The sequence below is a fragment of the Miscanthus floridulus genome, chromosome 1 (assembly GCF_019320115.1).
Source record: "Miscanthus floridulus cultivar M001 chromosome 1, ASM1932011v1, whole genome shotgun sequence".
Taxonomy (NCBI): domain Eukaryota; kingdom Viridiplantae; phylum Streptophyta; class Magnoliopsida; order Poales; family Poaceae; genus Miscanthus; species Miscanthus floridulus.
Genome location: NC_089580.1, coordinates 194,326,344 through 194,344,310, shown reverse-complemented (window position 1 = coordinate 194,344,310; position 17,967 = coordinate 194,326,344). Strand labels below are relative to the sequence as shown.

The 17,967-nt window shown below is 45.7% G+C and overlaps 2 protein-coding genes across 4 annotated transcripts; both read right to left on the bottom strand.

The window, feature by feature from the left end:
• Positions 1 to 1,796: 1,796 nt before the first annotated feature.
• LOC136552844 (inorganic phosphate transporter 1-2) lies at positions 1,797 to 5,190 on the bottom strand. Its single transcript, XM_066544421.1, has 2 exons — positions 4,668 to 5,190; positions 1,797 to 3,627 (listed from the first exon to the last, which is right to left on the bottom strand). The coding sequence occupies exon 2, from the start codon at positions 3,579 to 3,581 to the stop codon at positions 2,010 to 2,012; it is 1,572 nt and encodes a 523-aa protein (XP_066400518.1). The 5' UTR covers positions 3,582 to 3,627; positions 4,668 to 5,190; the 3' UTR covers positions 1,797 to 2,009.
• Positions 5,191 to 8,265: 3,075 nt separating this feature from the next.
• On the bottom strand, positions 8,266 to 13,202 carry LOC136552854 (uncharacterized). Of its 3 annotated transcripts, XM_066544427.1 has the most exons (14): positions 12,672 to 13,201; positions 12,512 to 12,589; positions 12,369 to 12,424; positions 11,195 to 11,314; positions 11,009 to 11,079; positions 10,777 to 10,870; positions 10,489 to 10,701; positions 10,109 to 10,360; positions 9,820 to 9,928; positions 8,897 to 8,964; positions 8,726 to 8,794; positions 8,569 to 8,642; positions 8,393 to 8,484; positions 8,266 to 8,313 (listed from the first exon to the last, which is right to left on the bottom strand). In XM_066544427.1, exons 1-12 carry the CDS (start codon positions 13,032 to 13,034, stop codon positions 8,576 to 8,578), a joined length of 1,560 nt encoding a protein of 519 aa, XP_066400524.1. In that variant the 5' UTR covers positions 13,035 to 13,201; the 3' UTR covers positions 8,266 to 8,313; positions 8,393 to 8,484; positions 8,569 to 8,575. The 3 variants fall into 3 exon arrangements, with proteins under 3 accessions (XP_066400524.1, XP_066400531.1, XP_066400539.1); XM_066544434.1 differs by lacking the exon at positions 11,195 to 11,314 and having other exon boundaries at positions 12,672 to 13,202; XM_066544442.1 differs by lacking the exons at positions 8,266 to 8,313; positions 8,393 to 8,484; positions 8,569 to 8,642 and having other exon boundaries at positions 8,766 to 8,794; positions 8,897 to 8,909.
• Between the last annotated feature and the right edge of the window lie 4,765 nt (positions 13,203 to 17,967).

Here is a 17,967-nt window from a genome sequence, read left to right as displayed (position 1 = left end):
GGCAAGCAGGCCCTTCTGCCGCCGGAGCTGGTCCCAGATATCCCTCTCCCTTCGTAGGAACACCGATTTCCCAAGGGACCGGGTCTCGAGCTCCTATAAAGGAAAGAAACGCGCGTCAAAACACTGCGAGGGGACTCGAAGAGAAAACAACTCGGCACGGGAGAGGAAAGTACTTACCTGGGTGACACCGGGCAAGTCCCGTCCCATTATAGTCATCGCCGTCTGCAGCGACCGCACTGCCAGTTGGCGGTACTGCTCGAGGGTATTCCACCACCCCCCCTCTGCGATATCTTCAAGGGCGAACACAGGCTCCCCCTCGGGATCAGCCTGGTTCTGCCAGAAAACACGCGGGAAGTTCCACCCACGGGGCTCGGGCCGTAGCCGGGCAAGGGCCGAACTCCCCTCGGCGGGATCTGGGACCGGCTGCTCCGCGGTACTGGCCGCCTCGACGTTCGTCGCCTCCTTCCCTCGGGAAGAATCATCAGACGAGATTGTCTGAACCAGGGGCGGCGCCAAAATTTGCTCCGTCTCCACCTCCATCGCCTCGGCCTCGACGGACCCGGGGGCTCTGGCCTCCGCCATCTCTACCTCGGTGGCCCCAGCATCCACCGCCCTGGCTTCAGAGGTCTTGGGGGCTCCGGCCTCACCCTCAATGGCCTCGGCAATGGTGGACGCCCCAGCCTCCTTCGTCCCAAGACCCGCGACATCGCGAGGCGTGGGCTCCTCCTCCTCCACCCGCTCCGCGGCTGCCTCGGCACCCTTTTCCTGGGCAGCCGCCTCCTCCAAAACGGCCCCGCCCGACGCCGCGCCACGCTGCACGCCAGCCTGCGCCTCCGCTGCCTGATGGGCGGAGGAGCTAACATTCACCTTGAGCGTCTTACGGGGCGCCAAGGGAGGATCTTCCACCAGATGCGTCTGGCTGGAAGCAAAGACACTCCCAAGGTCAGCATGCGACCGATGGGCAAACAAGAAGTACTACGGACTCCACCAGAAAAAACGCTTACCGCGAACGGGGATGCAGCCGCTTCGACACCGCCAGCCTCCTCTGCAACGGCAGCGGTGGTGGCAGCAGCGCGGCCTCGGTGTCCACCGCTTATACTAAATAGGATTTTCTTTTTTTAACCAGTCCACTCTATATTCCAGAGTGGAAAAATAAAAAATTCAGAAAAAAGTAAAAAAAAGTCTAATTAGATCTATCTCGAATTTTCGAGAACCCCTTGAACGTCTTTTCAAAGGGTTCTCAAATCAAACAAAAAAGGAAAAAACCTGAAGGTTTTATGTTATGTAATTATATTAGATGGTAATGTAAATGAACCGTAACTATGTAAACCTATTCCTAACAGATTGATACCAAAATAGTGTCCACTCTTGTTTTCTCATCAATCAATATAACAAGAGCGTTGGAACAATCTTGCTGCGATCTCAAAGAATGTAAGCTTGAACTTGCTTGTGTAATGTGTATGATTGCGCGTATGGTGTATGTGATGTGGTTGATGGTGATCTACTTGTATGAATGGTGATCTTGACCATCACTTAAGAATTGAGATACATCTCCCCAATCAATGGGTATCAGAATTGTTCCGCTTCAGGCCCCGTTCGTTTCTTCCGGAATGGGCATTCCATGCCCGGGATAGTTCCCATGTTATACAATTTTGTGAAAACACTAGTCCGGCTGGGAACGGTTCCAAAGAATCCGAACGTGCCCTCAATAGAATGGACCTTTGGATAGGATAATTCGGATGGCATAGGAGAAATGCAGAAACATATGTACCGTAGCTTTTATTTACTGATGAGAATGCTAGACAACCAACACAAACACCAACGCAAATGAAATTCTCGATCGAGAAAGTACCCGGAAATAGTTCCGAATTATACACAAACCGCAACAAAATCAGAAGGTAATAAATCACACAATGACAGAAGCAAAAGCATACAAACAAACCATCCGTGCATCACATATGCATGCACGCAGAAAGTGCAATGTACGTGCAGAGGCGGTGCAGATCTCTCTACACTTTGGCCTCAGCTTCCTCGTCCACGTTCTCCTTGGAGATCTCCTCAAGCGACTTGCCCTTGGACTCCGGCACGAACAGAGACATGAGCATGCCAAGAAAGTTGGTTCCGGCGAGCACGAAGAGCGCGTTGCGGATGCCGATGCCCGGCGAGTACCCCTTGTCGGGCTTCTTAGGGTCCTGCGCCGCGTACAGGAACCCGAACGCGCCGATGATGGCGCCGGCCTTGCCTGCCGCCGCCGATATGCCGTGACACGTGGACCGGAGCCTCGCCGGGAAAATCTCGGCCGGCACGACGAAGGTGGTGCTGTTGGGCCCGAAGTTTGCGAAGAAGAAGGTGAGCCCGTATAGCACGACGAAGCCGGTGTGGTTGGACGCCTTGGTCCAGTGCTCGTACGGCACCCCGAGCGCGAGCATGAACACGGTCATCATGAAGAAGCCCATGATCTGGATCCAGAACCTGCCCACAACGTCGATGAGGCCGACGGTGAACCAGTAGCCCGGGATGGTGCCGCAGAGCGCGATCAGCGCCTGGGCGCGCGAGATGCGGTACACCTCCTCGATGGCGTTCATGGTCCTCGCCGGCGGGATCCACCCGACCTTGGTGAAGATGTCCTTCTGGAACAGGTTCTGGCTGTAGAAGGCGATGTCCAGCAGGAACCACGTACTGGTGGTGGCCAAGAGGTGGAGGCCGTGGCGCCGGAGGAACTGCGCCGAGAAGAGGCCCCAGGTGTCGGCGCCGACCACTTGCCGCTCCGCCTGCTCCTCCTCCTCGATCTCCTTCTTGAGCACCTTGGCCATGTCGGCCGTGGCCTGCTTCGTGTTCCGGGCGATGAGCGCCGTGTACCGCGCCGTCTCGGGCATCTTCACGCGCCAGTAGTAGGTGAGCGCGGCCGGGACGGTGCCGAACATGAGGATGACGCGCCAGACATAGTCGGCCTCCGGGACGAGCGACGCCTGGGCGTCAACGAAGTACGGCGGGGCCGGGAACGCGTTCCGGAACGCCGCCGAGACGACGAGCGCGACGATGGTGCCGAAGAGGATGCCGAAGCCCTGCATGGCGAACACGGCGGCGATGAAGGCGCCGCGGGTCTTCATGTTGGCGTACTCGGACATGATGGTGGCGCTCAGTGGGTAGTCGCCGCCGATGCCGAAGCCGAGCCAGAAGCGGAAGAAGCAGAGCGTGGCGATGACGCCCTTCGGCGTGTGTCCGAACGAGAGGCCCGACGCGACGGAGCAGAGCACCATGAGGATGAGGGTGAAGCCGTAGACGCTCTTGCGGCCGAGCTTGTCGCCGAGCCAGCCGAAGAAGAGCTGTCCGGCGAGCGTGCCGCAGAGCGCGACGCCCGTCACGGCGGCCGACACGTTGGGCGGGAGGCTGCCGGGGTCCTTGGAGGTGGGGTCGGAGTAGTAGATGCGGCCGAGGAGCTTGGTCACGAGCGCGATGCAGAACAAGTCGTAGGCGTCGGTGAAGAACCCCATGCCGGCGATGACGATCGCCATGAAATGGTACCATTGCGTCTTGGCCTGGTCGAGTGTGGCCAGCACGTTGAGCTGACCTCCCGCCATTGTGTCAGTCGAGCTTTCCCTCGGCTGCTGCAAGAAGTTACCTCTACTAGAGAGGATCGGAGAGAGGGAGAGGAAACTGTCAGAAAAGATCGGTGTGCCTGCTTGCTTTGGTCAGTTTCCTAATCGTTGTTTCATATATATAGGCAATCAAACCGGCAAGATGCAGACAACGAATTAGTACGCCAATCTCACATTGGCTTGTTGCACGTATAAAATACCTCCTGTATATGGGCTGCATGCATAATGCATGGCATGGCTCCGTACCCTACATATGGTCCCTGATAGAGATAGACTGACATGTTGGTAATAAAAGATTGGAGTATTCCGAATGTCAAATGCTTTGCTTAAGAGGTACAGCCGTACAGCTAGCTTCATTTTAAGATTTAGAGTTACAGCAAATCCAATAATAAAGCCAGTGTTTGGCTACAAGTAAGTTTTAAGAACCAAACTAGTTTCGCTACAAGTCAAGTTATAAGAAACCAAACTAATTTGGCTGCAGAAAAGTTACAAGAAACAAAACCATATAGTAGTTATCTCTTATTTATCTGTGAAGAACTTTTTTATTATTACTTTAACCTAGGTCACACCTATTTTCTCCTAATCCTCTCCTCATATTTACTTGATATTTGGACACAACGCTGCATAGGCTCTCGTGCCCAACTCGTTGTTTGCAATGTGGATTGCCGAGTCATTGCATTTTGAACTAGTCTAATTCATTCAAGTTATGCCCAACGCCATCTGATCTGTATAAGAATTTTCTTTATTATTATTATTATTATTATTATTATTATTATTATTATTATTATTATTATTATTATTATTATTATTATTATTATTATTATTATTATTATTATTATTATTATTATTATTATTATTATTATTATTATTATTATTATTATTTCTGGGCAAGATTTTTAAGATAATAATTTTATAAGGCCAGAACACAACATTTACAGCAAGTTTAATAAGTTTGTCTATAGACCAAGCCAATGCAGCAATAGATCAACATAATAAACAGGCAATACAACAAACTAATCTCTTCTCCTATTTTAAATATCATTTTTATTAGCTGTGGGACCCACCCACCTTTCATTTCCGTTCCTTCATTCCCTCCGCACCATTCCGTCACGCAGCTTGCAGCGAGGACGGCGGCGTCTGCTACGCGGACGGCGGCAGCTGCTGCACGGACGGCGTTCGTGGCACAGACATCGTCCGGGCGCGGACGATGTCGGCTGCTGCGCGGAGGCGGCCGGGGCGCAGACGACGGCGCACACGGCGAGGACGACGGCGGAAGCGATGAGGCGCGCGATGGCGGAGAGTACGGCGGCGGACGCGGCAAGGACGATGGCGGCCTGCGTGAGGACGGCGGCGAACGCGGCGTAGACGACCTGCGCGCGACGGCGGCGCGGACGACGACGGAAGCAGCAAGGAGAACTGCGCGATTGCGGTCCTGCTAGGCGGGGGTGCGAAGCCGGCGGCGAGGTGCGGGCTAGCGACGGGCGCATCGCTGCGACGCGGATGGTTGAGTTACGGGAGCTCGGTGGTGGCGGGCCCCATAAACCACGGGGAACCGCGCAAGCACTCGGGGCTGGATCTTGCGAACAAGCTCATTCTCTTTTTTTTTTCTCTCTCTCTCTTTTCTTCTTTCTCTCTCTTACACGTAAGATTTTGCTAAGTTAGTTTAGCTATAAGAAGTTGAGGTGTATTATTATACTTTCTTTAAGAGTCAAGCTCTTCTCTTTGTTCTCTATACTCTCCTCCATCATTATTGTACTATACTTACTCTTAGTGCACGTTCAGTAGCTCTAAGCTAGTATTAGATATCAGGGAAGAAAAGAAAGACAAAAAAAAAACCCTTTGAGCTGACATGAAGAGAAGAGCTAAGTTTTCTGCGCGCCCCAATACATGAGACATAATTTCTCTATCTTATCTTAAAATGCAAGAAATATATATAAATAAAACACCTTATGTTTGGAATATATAGGATGAGATGAGAGATGACACCTACGAGTCTGCAGGGACGAAGCTGGGAAAAAATTTAGGAGAGGCTAAACAACGGACAATTAGCAAAAAAAAAAAAAAAAGGTTCAATAAATCTCAGCTCCTCCTACATGTACATCTACAGCTAAAATTTCAGACGGCGACTCTACGGAGCTTCACTTGCTTGCGAGCGGTAGGGGGGGCTGGAGCCCCCGTAGCCCCATCGCTAGCTCCGTGCCTACGAGTCTGTATCTAACTCGTTCCATTGGAGATGACTTTACAAGCTCCTAGTTTAATTGTTGAAATGTTTAGAAGGTTCGACTTTCCAAATAGACACGGAACCGGTGGCGCAGCAACCGATACGGTGGATTTGGTTGCCATGGTCGTAGTGGTAGCAAGCAACCGCATCCTGAACGCAGCATTGATGCAAAAGTTTTTTGAATTTTTGTCGAATATTTTATTCTTGCAAAGTTGCAATGCTTGATTTTTTTTAGGAAAAAAAAAACAAAAACAAGAGCTTTTTCGAGCATATATTAATAGAAAATGAGCAACTTACAGCAATTCGTTACTGGGGACGTGGCGCGTATGTACATTATTTATATCTAGTTTCCATTTCTGACAGTCCTTTTCATCTTGCAAGAAATAATATCAGATAATTTCAGAACAAGAACAATGCAGAAAGCCAGTAGTAGTCGGCTAATTGCTTTATGCTATTTGACATCTTCAGCAGCAGCTAAAAGTGGCCTTTGACTTCCAGTTTGGAGCTGCAATCCATCTGCCGATTCACAATTCACAATTCAGAACTGATTTGCGGCGGTAGTAGTACGCCTGACATCATTACAGGAACGGATAATCCCACTAAACTAATTGGCCCCGTTTTTTCATATTGCAAGATTTTGAAATTTGAAATTTAAAATTATCAAACAATCTTGGATATTAATATGGTCTATATGAAAGTTATAGTTCTCAATACGATCTACAACTTTGTAGTTGAAAAGTTTTTTGTTTGAAGTCATTTAGTGTCCCAAAATTTAATTTTAAATTTCAATTTTCAAAATCTATAAACATACAATAATATTTTGGGACTCTAAACAGTTTTAATTCAAAAACATTTCAACTACAAAGTCGTAGATCGCGTCGAGGGCTTCAATTTTGATATAAAGTTTGTCTTCATTCAAGTTCATATGAAAAAGTTATGAATTATTTTTTGATATAAAGTTTTTAGATCACCCTGTTTTGACTCAGATGAGACTCGAAACCAAGTTTAGGGACCGGGATGACACAACTGAACAAGTTTGAGGACATAAATGTTCGATTTGCAAATTTAGGGGCCAGGATGACACAGCCGAACAAGTTTAGAGACCGAGATCACACAGATGAATAAGTTTGAGGACCTAAACGGTCGATTTGCGAGTTTAGGGACCGGGATGACACAACGGTATAAGTTTAGAGACCGCTGGTGCACTTTACTCATAATTTAGTTAACCGCTGGTGTGTCACAACTCACAATTTAATTCTAGCGATCTTCTCCCGTTGTAGTAGATGGTATGATATGCTGCGGTCCTTATCGTTTGCCAATTTAGAGATTGTTTACTCCTTCCCTTCTGAACTTTCAATGAAGGATGGCGTCTTGATTCATGTCATCTGTTTATTTACATTCCATAGCTGTCCACGGCATGAAGCAACGCAAGAGCTGCACGTCGTCAGTCTATCAAGCATCATGCTTTGATGGGGTTCGCATTGTAATATAAGCTGGATTTTATGGATTAACTGTCAACCGTATTAATTTCAAATGAGTTGACATTTTTAGTTTATGGAGCAGACTTATGCATTAGGAATTAGGTGTATTTTATACGGAGTACTCCGTACATCACATCTTCTGTTTGTCTAACTTTGACCATCGGCACTAGTTATATCCAAATTTAGCACCCAACTATCATAGCCGTTTGATTTTGACCCATCGACCATTTTTTAGGTGGTTTTTAAGGTGATGCGGCAGCAGCTTTTCCTTTAAGTTGGCGTTCTCCTTTTTTTGTCAGCTAAGGCCATCAGAAGAGAGAATTCAAGGTGGCAAAATAAAGTTAAACTTGAAGACAAACCGTTGCCAAATAACTCGAAAACCTCCAAAATGGGTTCATGATTAAAAAAAATAATTAAAAGGTATTGAGAGTATCATATTTAGACGGTGAACCTCAGGATCAGAATTATATAATCACAAATTTTGTCAGACTACCTCATGCAGTTAACCTAAAGCAAAATAGACCAGATTTTATTCTTCCTCGTCTTGAGGACTTGCTACTATTGTTTGCAACAGCAAACAGATCAGTCTTCAACCTATTAAGACATTCCATGCGCCGATCAATTACTCTGAGACGGAACAAACTGCAATCTTATTTCTCAATATTATCTATGGACCTGTCAAAATTTTACAGTACCTAATGAGCACGCCCAGCTCTAGGCAACTTGAGAGACATTTAGATGCGGCATTTATTTGTTTACACAGAAATATGCCTCCCTAAAAGGAGAAGGAATAGCACAGAGCAACAATGTCAACTAGATACAAAATGCACAGCTCTAGAAGGGAACTCTTCTACAGAGGACTGGACAGTCTGTACAGACTACAGAGTGAGAGTGGTACCGTGAAGCGCTCATTTGCAGGTTCATGACAGATCAACCAGATGGTCTCTGGTAGACATGCTTTGTTCTTGGGTCAACAATTATGCCCTTTCCACCATTCACTTCAAGATCATGCCTGCAGGATTGATTATTTGAGACGGATTATAGTAACTAACAGACCTCTAAGAAAAGCTAACAAGTAATAGATTGCTTACTGGAATACAAAATCAGGAATGGTTAGCTGTTCACGCGGCACATATCTGAATAGCTGCACAAGTCTGTCGACAAATACAACTTTCTTCCAGACCTAATCGAAACAAAAAAAAATTACAGAAATTTCAAGCAAGGAGCAGCTCAAAGAATGTTTTTGGTTTAGCTGCACTGCAAGTACCTCCCCGTCAACAAAAAGCTGCATCACCATAACAGCTGTTCTCAATCCAGTGTCGGGTGGAGTATATATATTGTCTGTAAAGATTTGTGCTATCAAGAATCTACATATTACAAATAGAAAACTAGAACCAGGTAATGAGGTCAAATAAGATACTCACATGAAGATTTTTTTATGCTTCCGACCTAGTATCTGTTGCAACCGTTTCATGAATCCTAAATCAGGCTGCCTGTAAATTCAAATGAAAAAAAAACAGTTCCACATACCAGGGTTGACAAATGAGCCAAAAAAATGATGTGGTTTCCATCCTGAATATTTATCCAACACTTACGGTTGTAATGATGCTGCAGAGTGGAAGTAGACAATTGTGTAAGGCTTCTGAAACAGAGGTTCAAACTCCTGCAAGGATGGCATATGATGATACTTTCATAATTTATTGCTCAAATGAGCCAAAAGGTATGAAGAAAATACTATTCAATGAGGAATCAAGATAGTAGGTACCAGGGATTTTGATGAGAAATCTGAGGAATTATTTGCACAGTGCATGACAAGAACTTCATTATACAATGCTTGCACAACTCTCTCTCCCCCCCCCCCCCCCCCCCCCCTCTCCTCTTTTTATTAAGCCTGGTTTGAGTTTGCTTTTGTAGGCCCAACCCATTCCCACCATTGGATTAAATTGCTGATATAGCTTAATTCATTATTTTGCTAATATTTTATAACCTTCAGAAAAATTTGACACCATAGGAAACCTACCATTCAAAAATAGTAAATGTATTGCAAATCATGAATGTGAACTAGTGTAGAAGTTATAAAACTTAGTTTGCTGCACAGCAACCAGCATATCCTTCACACTGGAAACTCCAGGCCAACTCACGGACAAAGAAAAAAAACAATTTATTTGACATCGGCAATTTTAATACGCATACATCAAAATATCTAGTTTACCTTCTGGATACTTGGGCAGTGCTGCCCCATTACAAAACAACTAACATTGCCAAGAGGATTCACTTTATAATAAGAAAATAGTATAGACAAATTGCATCAAGTATTTTTGCCAAGACAAAGAACAAGAATAATAATAAGATTAGGATATTCATGTATGGGTCAAGAGAGAACAGGAATGACTGGGCAGGCTCAGCAACTACATGATTACTAAGGGCATCTGCACGATTACATATAGGAAGATAACAATTGATACTCTTCTTGTAGCAAAAGTCTAATTATGTCCAATTAGAGTTAAGATTCAATCACCTTTACTACATATAGAACAAATCGTTCAAGATCCAAGCAGCGAAGAAGAAAGTGAGCACCAACAACGACCATAACTGGACGCCCTTCACTATCAACTCCTCCACGGTAACTGTAATTGATATAGAGCATAAAAATAAAGGCAATAATACCATGAGAATATGGAAAAATGATGGATAGAGATCCTTTAGCGTCACAAATGTAAAGCAATGCAAGAGAGAGAGAGAGAGAGAGAGAGAGGGAGAGAGAGAGAATCCACAAAAGGAAATAAAAACTGAATAAGTTTGCCTACATTATTTTCATTTCAGCAACATCTGACAGATTCATAGAATTTGCTTTAGCAAGGTATCGTGAATGAAGTGAATATTCTTCAGCAGCAGATAATGGTGGACTGCCAAGATCACCAAACCCAAGCATGTTAGCCAAGTTAAGTCCCTTGTTTGCCTGAGCAGATTTTTCCCATTGCTCCTTGCGTCGGAGATCAGGATTCTTAATTATAGACATAAAAGCAGGATCCAAATATGAGTCCAACTTGAAAGAATTCCTGTTAAGATAAACCAGATAAATTCTTAATGAACAATAACTAAACAAGTGAACACACACAGAATATCTTTTAAGGTAATCTCTGCCAGTCACCAGAACCAAGAAAAATGCATGTGCTTTCAATTTCACCTTCTACGTGTCAATCTCGAATCAGGAAGAGGGATATCTGCAAGTGTAGGAATTGGTGTTTTGCTATTTGCTGCCCCAGCAGGCAAGGGCTTTATTCTTATTTTCCTTTCGTCAATTACTGTCTCACCATTCTCATCCCCAACATCAGCTGGAAGCTTCAACGCGGCTATCTCTTCTTCTTGCTTGTCCCGAGGGAAATATAGTGGAAGCAACCTGAGGAATAAAACATTATCAACCTATATTGGAAATTTGTCGTGATAAACTAATAGTGGACTTCGATTGGAGAACCTCTTATATATCTCTGTGTCAGATGATGATATTGTACAGAAGACAATAGCTGTTATTTTGTCCTTTTGTTTCTCCAGGAAACGTCTCACAGTTCCTGTTCAATCTCAACCGAAGAATATAGTACATGAAAAACTAAACGTGGAGTAGGTAAATCATTGTACAAAATAAATCATGTTTCAAATCCCATCCATAGTAAAACTGTACAAAAGCAAAAGCAAATCAGCGAACTCACTTATTGCCACATGAGCAGCTAGTTCACGAGGATAATTCTTGGCTTCTGTGTAAATGCAGCCAGTAGCAATGCTAACCACATCAAAGGCAGAATAAATTACTTGCAAAAGTTGAAGAACATTCAATGTGAAACCTAGCATTAGAAATGGAATCTAAACTTCTAAATACCCCTTTTCATAATAAGTACCTTTCAAGGCCATTCTCAATGAGCAGTTCTAGACAAGACCTGTAGCAGTGGCTAAGCGCATTCTCTGCAGCTGTGTGATACTTTACAGCATATTTTGGGCCCACGGTATGGATGACCTTCCTACATAACCAGATAACTAACTTTTGAGCCTTAACAAAGAGCACTAAATTTCTGCTGTGATATGTTTAAAATAAATGATTCTCAAGGTTCAAACAAATGAATTTAAAAAAAACTCGACCTACGGAGGGGTTATGACGGCCCCCGGGTTTTCCGTTAAGAAGAAGGATCTTCTCACACAGATCGAGAAAAACCCCGAACCCCTGCCCCCCATCCTGACGCAGGAGGTGTCGTAACCCTGTGAGAACCAGGTGGGAGCCTTCCACTGCGCTTTGGCACATGGGGACGGGCGAGGGGATTTTTTAACCTCAGCCTGAAATCCGCTCCCACGGGGAGTCGAACCCAGGACCTGAGGAGTGCCGCTGGGTCACCTAACCGTTTGAGCTAGGCACCCTTTGGCATGAATTTGATGAGTTTAAAATAGTCAGCCATAGTAACCCGCAATATGCCATGAAGAAAATAATAGCCCTATTGTATAAAGGTCAAATCATATAATGGTTCCTATCTTTCTCAAACAATTAATAAGAAAAAAAGCGTGCTCCGAAATTACCATCACCTCACCTAAGTTATAAGTTACAACACTATGATCGCTTATTTCACTCCTATATAGTCACCACAGATGCACCTATAATATAATATGTGCATTGCATATGCATGGTTCTTTTACAACCAAGCTACTGATCCACGTAGGGGAAAATGACACAAATTTCCCTCACTCTGTCTGCGATAAGTGTGCCTTGTGTGTTTTGTAAACAAGACTAGATCTCGCGTCAAAATTTTGGTAGACACGAATAAATCTAGCTAACCATAACAACTAAGATGTTCAGTGTCAAGTTGTAGTTGTAACTCATAAAAAACGTGCCCAAAATCCATACTATTTGAAATGAGCAATACCAGGACCTTTGTTTGTGGGGGTGGGGGCTCCTGTATCACCTAAAGGGGCTTATTCAGCGTTATAATTTCCAGAAAACAATGTTGTTGGTGAACACTACAAAACCCATCAATAGTATGCAATCTGATGCAACCTCTTAAGCCATCAGTCACTAATCAAATATACCTGGCAGGAAGATCATAAGCATTTGTCATCTTAGCCATCCCAGTGCGGCAGCCACCCTGCAAGACCATTCACAAACGAAAAGCCACCTAACAATCCCCATCTTAGCAGCCAAATTTAGAAGCAAAGCCAGCATTAAACAGTACCAAGGTGGCGCACTCCTCGGCGAGCCCCGTCCCTGTAGCAGCGTGAAGCCCAGGACTGCTATGAGCTTCGTCCAAGTTCTACACAACCACACAAGTACTAGACATCAGCATCTCAATCGAAGCATTTCAGAACTAAGCAGCCGCGGAGAGGAATCCCGACCTCGTTGGTGGAATTGACGACGGCGTCGACCTCGAGGCTCCACGGGTGGCCTCGCCAGAGGTAGATCTTCGAGTTGATCTCGTGATCGACGGGGAACCGCGACGCGCCACGGCCCCCGGCCCCGGCGGCCGCGTCGTCCCCGGTGAGCGGGTCTGAGAAGGAGAGGAAGGACGAGGGCGGGGTGTCAGATCCGGCGGCGGTGGGCGACAGCGGGGAGATGCGTTGGTCCGGGTCGCTCCAGCGCGGGACCTGGTCGAGCGTCACGGCCGGCTCCACCCCGCCGACGCCCGGCGCCATGGCCGCCGACGCCGCGGCCGTCGGGGAAGCGGAGACCGACGCCGCCTCCGGTGAGCGGTGCTGCATGGCTGTGGCCGGATCAGAATCGCGAGGGCATGGGGATGTGTGCTGGAGGCTGGAGCGATAGAAGGAGATGCGTTCGCGCGCGAAGCGGGAGGAGGCGGAGGTGACTGGTGTGAGCGAAACCTCGGGGGATCGCAGCGACGGGACGGAGGAGAGAGAGAGAGAGGGGGGAAGGAGCACTGCCGGAGACGGCTTCTTTATTAGGACGCGTTTGGCGCTGCTCCAGGCGGCTCCAGCTCCTCACCTCGGGCACTGTAGCAACACTGTAGCAGGAGCCGTTTCGGAAATCGAGGCGCAAAATGAACTGAAAAGAAGCCGAAAAGAGGAGGAGCCGGCGAAGCCACGATTTCGAGCTCCGCCGGCTCCGTGCCACAGTACATGAACAGTACCGGAGCCGGAGCACCCGGGAGCTCCTCCAAACGGGTCCTTAGTGTCCCACATTTTATCCGGTGCTTCTTTATCTAGTGTCTCATATTTTATCTAGCGTCTTTTATCGAACATTTGATAAAGAGACTTTGTCTAGTGTCCCACACTTGCCGTGTTTAGTTGGAGGCCGATTCGGCACCGCCAGATTCGGCGGCACTGTTTATGTATTGTAGTGTTTTGTTTTTATTTGATAATAATTGTCCAATCGTTGACTAATTAGGCTCAAAACATTCGTCTCGTAGAGTATAACCAAACTGTTCAATTAGTTTTTGATTTCGTCAACATTTAGTACTCCATGCATGTACTGCAAGTTTGATGTGACGGAGAATCTTCTTTTTGCATAGTGTCAAATTCTGAAAAATGGAGGAACTAAACATAACCTTACTAGTGCTTTTTATCATGCGTTCAATAAAGAGACTATTTATCGAGTGCCAAAGAGAAAGCACTCGAAAAACAACCGGCACTCGGCAAATACCAGGTTTGAAAACACTCGACAAATGGCTGCCGCCGTTAATAGCTGGCAGCCACCGTTAACCCTTTGCCGAGTGTCTTCTTCTGACACTCGGTAAAACGGTGATTTATCAAGTGTCATTTTTTATACTCGGTAAATCATATTTTTTCATTTTTGACCTTCAAATTTTTTCTGCAGTCCTCATATACTACCTGGTACTCCATGTTCCAATGTGGCACATTTCTCGAACTTTTTCTATATTTCTTTAATTTATTTCATTTAATTGAATTTTCTTGGATAATTCAAATTATAACCGCTAGTCATTCGAATAATAAAAAATAAACGGAAAAATAATATTCATGTTATTTAGTATAATGTGAGGCCGTATCCAGGAATAGACCATTAATTTCGAACATCTTATTCATGAAACGTGACCACGAACTTGTGGTCGAGTTGTTTTTAAATTCTATAAAAAATAAACGAAGTCCAAAAATCATGAAACTTGTTAAGATGTCATGATATCATATGTGAAGGCTATGATAAAAAATTGAGAAGATTCCGCGCAAGTTGTCACGTACGATGCTTACAAACCGAAGAATCTCCGAAGAAGTTTCATGATTTCATGAAGAGGACGAAACCTCCTTAATTTTTTATCACAGCCTCCACATATGATATCATGATATCTTAACAAGTTTCATGATTTTCGGACTTCGTTTGTTTTTTATAGAATTTAAAAATAACTCGACCGCAAGTTCGTGGTCATGTTTCGTGAATAAGATATTCGAAATTAGTGGTTTATTCCTAGATACGGCTGAAAGGATCAAGATGCCTAAGAGGAGGGGTGAATTGGACTAATTCTAAATTTTCTTGCAACAATCAAATCCTACGGATAGCCCAATTAATCTCTTATGCCTAAAAAAGTGTTTCTATTAAATTAACGCACAAAAGACTTGCAACCTATGTTCCAAGCTTACTCTAGCATAGCAATTCTATGAATGTAAAGACAAGTATTGAATTGCTCAAAGTAAATACTTAAAGTAAATGCTCAAAGTAAATAGAGATAGGAACGCGGCGATGTTTTGCCGAGGTATCAGAGAGTCGCCATTCTTCACTAGTCCTCGTTGGAGCACCCGCTCAAGGGTGTAGCTCCCCCTTGATCCGCGCAAGGATCAAGTGCTCTCTACGGATTGATTCTTCGATACTCCATCGCGGCGAATCACCCAAAGCCACTCATAACTTGAGTTGGGTCATCTACAAGCTCCGTTGGGTGGTCTTCAAACTCCCAATCACCACCAAGTCGTCTAGGTGATGGCGATCACCAAGAGTAACAAGCACGAACTCTCACTTGACCACGCGAAGCCAAATAAGAAGATGGATGCACACTTGTCTACTTTTGATTCACTAATGAGGTTTCACTCTTGGATTCTTAAATCACAAATACCTCACTAGGATCTTGCTTTTCTTGGCACTCACAAACGTGTTTCTCAGCTGTTGGAATGAGTAAAAGTAACTCCACTCACAAGTGCAGCTTCTATTTATAAGGCAGCCTAAAAAATAAACCGTTATGAGCTTCTGCAGGGTGATCGGACGCTCCGGTCGTGATGACCAGACGCTCCGGTCAGTTCAACCCGTGAACCAGTGAAACTGTGTTGACCGGACGCTGGTAGGGTCCGATCACCACTGACCGGACGCGTCCGGTCGCATAAAACCCTCACTGGATGCTTACTGGACTCGACCGGACGCTGAACCCTCAGGATCCGGTCAGCACTGACCGGACGCGTCCGGTCACACTTTCTCAAGTCTGGACCCTTACTGGAGTCGACCGGACGCTAGCCCTCAGCGTCCGATCACAATAACCTTCCAGCGTCCGATCACACCAGACTTGTTCTCCTCGATCAAATGAACTGACCGGACCCTGCGGCCAGCGTCCGGTCACACCGGAGCCAGCGTCCGGTCAGTATTTGACCCTCCATTTACTTACAACTCTCGATCATATGTGAATGAAGTTTGCTCCAAAGGATCTTAGACATTCATAGGAGCTACCTAGAGCTAGTTTTAACAAGTGTGCACCACACCTAACTCACTAGACTCAACTAGGTCAAGCTACCCATCTATACCCCCCTTAATAGTATGGCCAAAGGAAAAACAAAGTCCTAAACTACTCTAAGTATTTCTCCAACTTCAATCAACACTTAGAACTAGTCGTCCTTAACCTTGTCGTCAATCCTTTAAAAAACCAAAACAATTTCCATCGTAGGGGCATGACAACCTCGATTGCCCAATCGATCTTCATTACCATAACCTAACTTAATTGCCTCTGCAAAATACACGTTAGTCATAGTAGTCTTGTATTGACATTAATCACCGAAATCCAACTAGATGCCTAGATGCTTTCAATCTCCTCCTTTTTGGTGATTGATGACAATACCACCTCGAGTATGTGAATGAGTGAGGTTTTTGACGGGCTTAATTCATATAAGCTTTTGTCGATAAGAACAAAAGTGTTAGTTAAGCTTATATGACCCAAGCCAACACAATATACTCAAAGAATATGAATTAAGCATGAGTACGAGTAGCAAAGCTCATTTGCTTCAAAGAATAAACGCGGAAGCAAGGGCAAATGAGCATAACACAAGTGATATGACATTTAAATGATGCAAAGTAGAAATCACACATGTCATTATCACAATCACGTAGATAGCACTATCACATATATATAATAGTATGTATGAAGGTAAACACACGAATGCATAAGTAATAGTATATCACACAAATAAAACTCCAAATATATATAATAAGCTAATACTATATAACTAGCTCCCCCTAAATGTAGCTCTCCCTGAGACTACATACTCGAACTCCCTCTCCCCCTTTGGCGTCAAACACCAAAGCCTAGGGGGTCGATCGGCAGGGCTGCAGTGGACGAGCCGGGCACTGAAGAACGTGGGGCAAGCTGGAACTAGGCACTATCATCATCTAACCCTGAGCTCTGAACTGACTGACCCTCTATGGCAGGAAGTGTCATTGAAGCAGTCTGGGTCTGAGCTGGGGCTGGTGCTGCCTGTAAAGCTGCTAGTATATCTGTCGTAGGATTTGACGAGGCGACAGACGAGGGGAGCCGCTGAGTAGTCATGATAGCTGGAGCTGCTGTAGACGGACCGGCGGTATGCATATGAGGCGGAGTAGGCATGCCGGTCAACTCGCTGAAGGATGCTCCAAGACTCCTAGAGACCAACGTGTCAGGTACAAATAGCGAGGGAGACTGCTCTGGTGAGAAACCCGTGTGATAAGGAGTGAACTGTGGGGCAACCACCGATGAAGACAACCACTGAAACACCTGAACTATAGGTGAAGTGAATGGAGCTAGAGGCTGTCCCTGACCCTAAAGCCCGCTGGACTGTATAGCTGGAGTCATCATGGTGGAAGCAGGCTGAGCAAGCTGGGGTGAAGTCTATGGTAGTGGGGCCCCAAGAGCTGTCACTACATGCTGCATGAAACCCATAAGCTGCTGCTGCAAGAGTATCTGCTGCTGATGCATCTGCCGCTGCTGCTGCATGACCTACTGCTGCCTCTGGAACTCGTCCTGTCGAGTCTGAAACTGGGCAAAAGTAGCAGCTATCTCCTATGCCTGTCTATCCTGTGTCTGCTGCATTCGTTCAAGAATAGCAATGAGAGCGGGGTCTGTCTGCAGATCAGGTAGAGCAGAACTGGAGCTACCGGCCTCTGCATCATGTTTGCGTGGAGGCATCTGAGGAATAGGCAGATAGTCATCGTCAGAGCTGTCACTATACTCGCTCACCTCCTGCTGTGCCTCTAGCTCCTCCTCCTCAGTGGCTGTAATCCCTCTAATGATCTCATCCTGTTGAGCTATGGACTCTAGCATGTCGGGATGACGGCTAGGCTATCTGGGTGCCTGAGGAGTGGTGTGTCTGATCCTCTGTGACAGGTTGTAAGCTAGAAACTCTGTGATGGCACCTGTATACTCATCCATCATACTAGGGGGTTTATCAAGTACTACTCTATGGATGAGGAACGTGATCTAGTGAGCATAGGGAAGCT

What these genes read in the sequence shown, in the direction of transcription:
- LOC136552844 (XM_066544421.1), bottom strand. Translation starts at nt 3,581, where the DNA reads ATGGCGGGAGGTCAGCTCAACGTGCTGGCCACACTCGACCAGGCCAAG.
- LOC136552854 (XM_066544427.1), bottom strand. Translation starts at nt 13,034, where the DNA reads ATGCAGCACCGCTCACCGGAGGCGGCGTCGGTCTCCGCTTCCCCGACG. An exon ending in GCTTATGATCTTCCTGCCAG is followed by an intron (nt 11,315 to 12,368) that starts GTATATTTGATT and finishes CTGGTTATGTAG; the next exon opens with GAAGGTCATCCATACCGTGG. An exon ending in ATTGAGAATGGCCTTGAAAG is followed by an intron (nt 11,080 to 11,194) that starts GTACTTATTATG and finishes TGATGTGGTTAG; the next exon opens with CATTGCTACTGGCTGCATTT.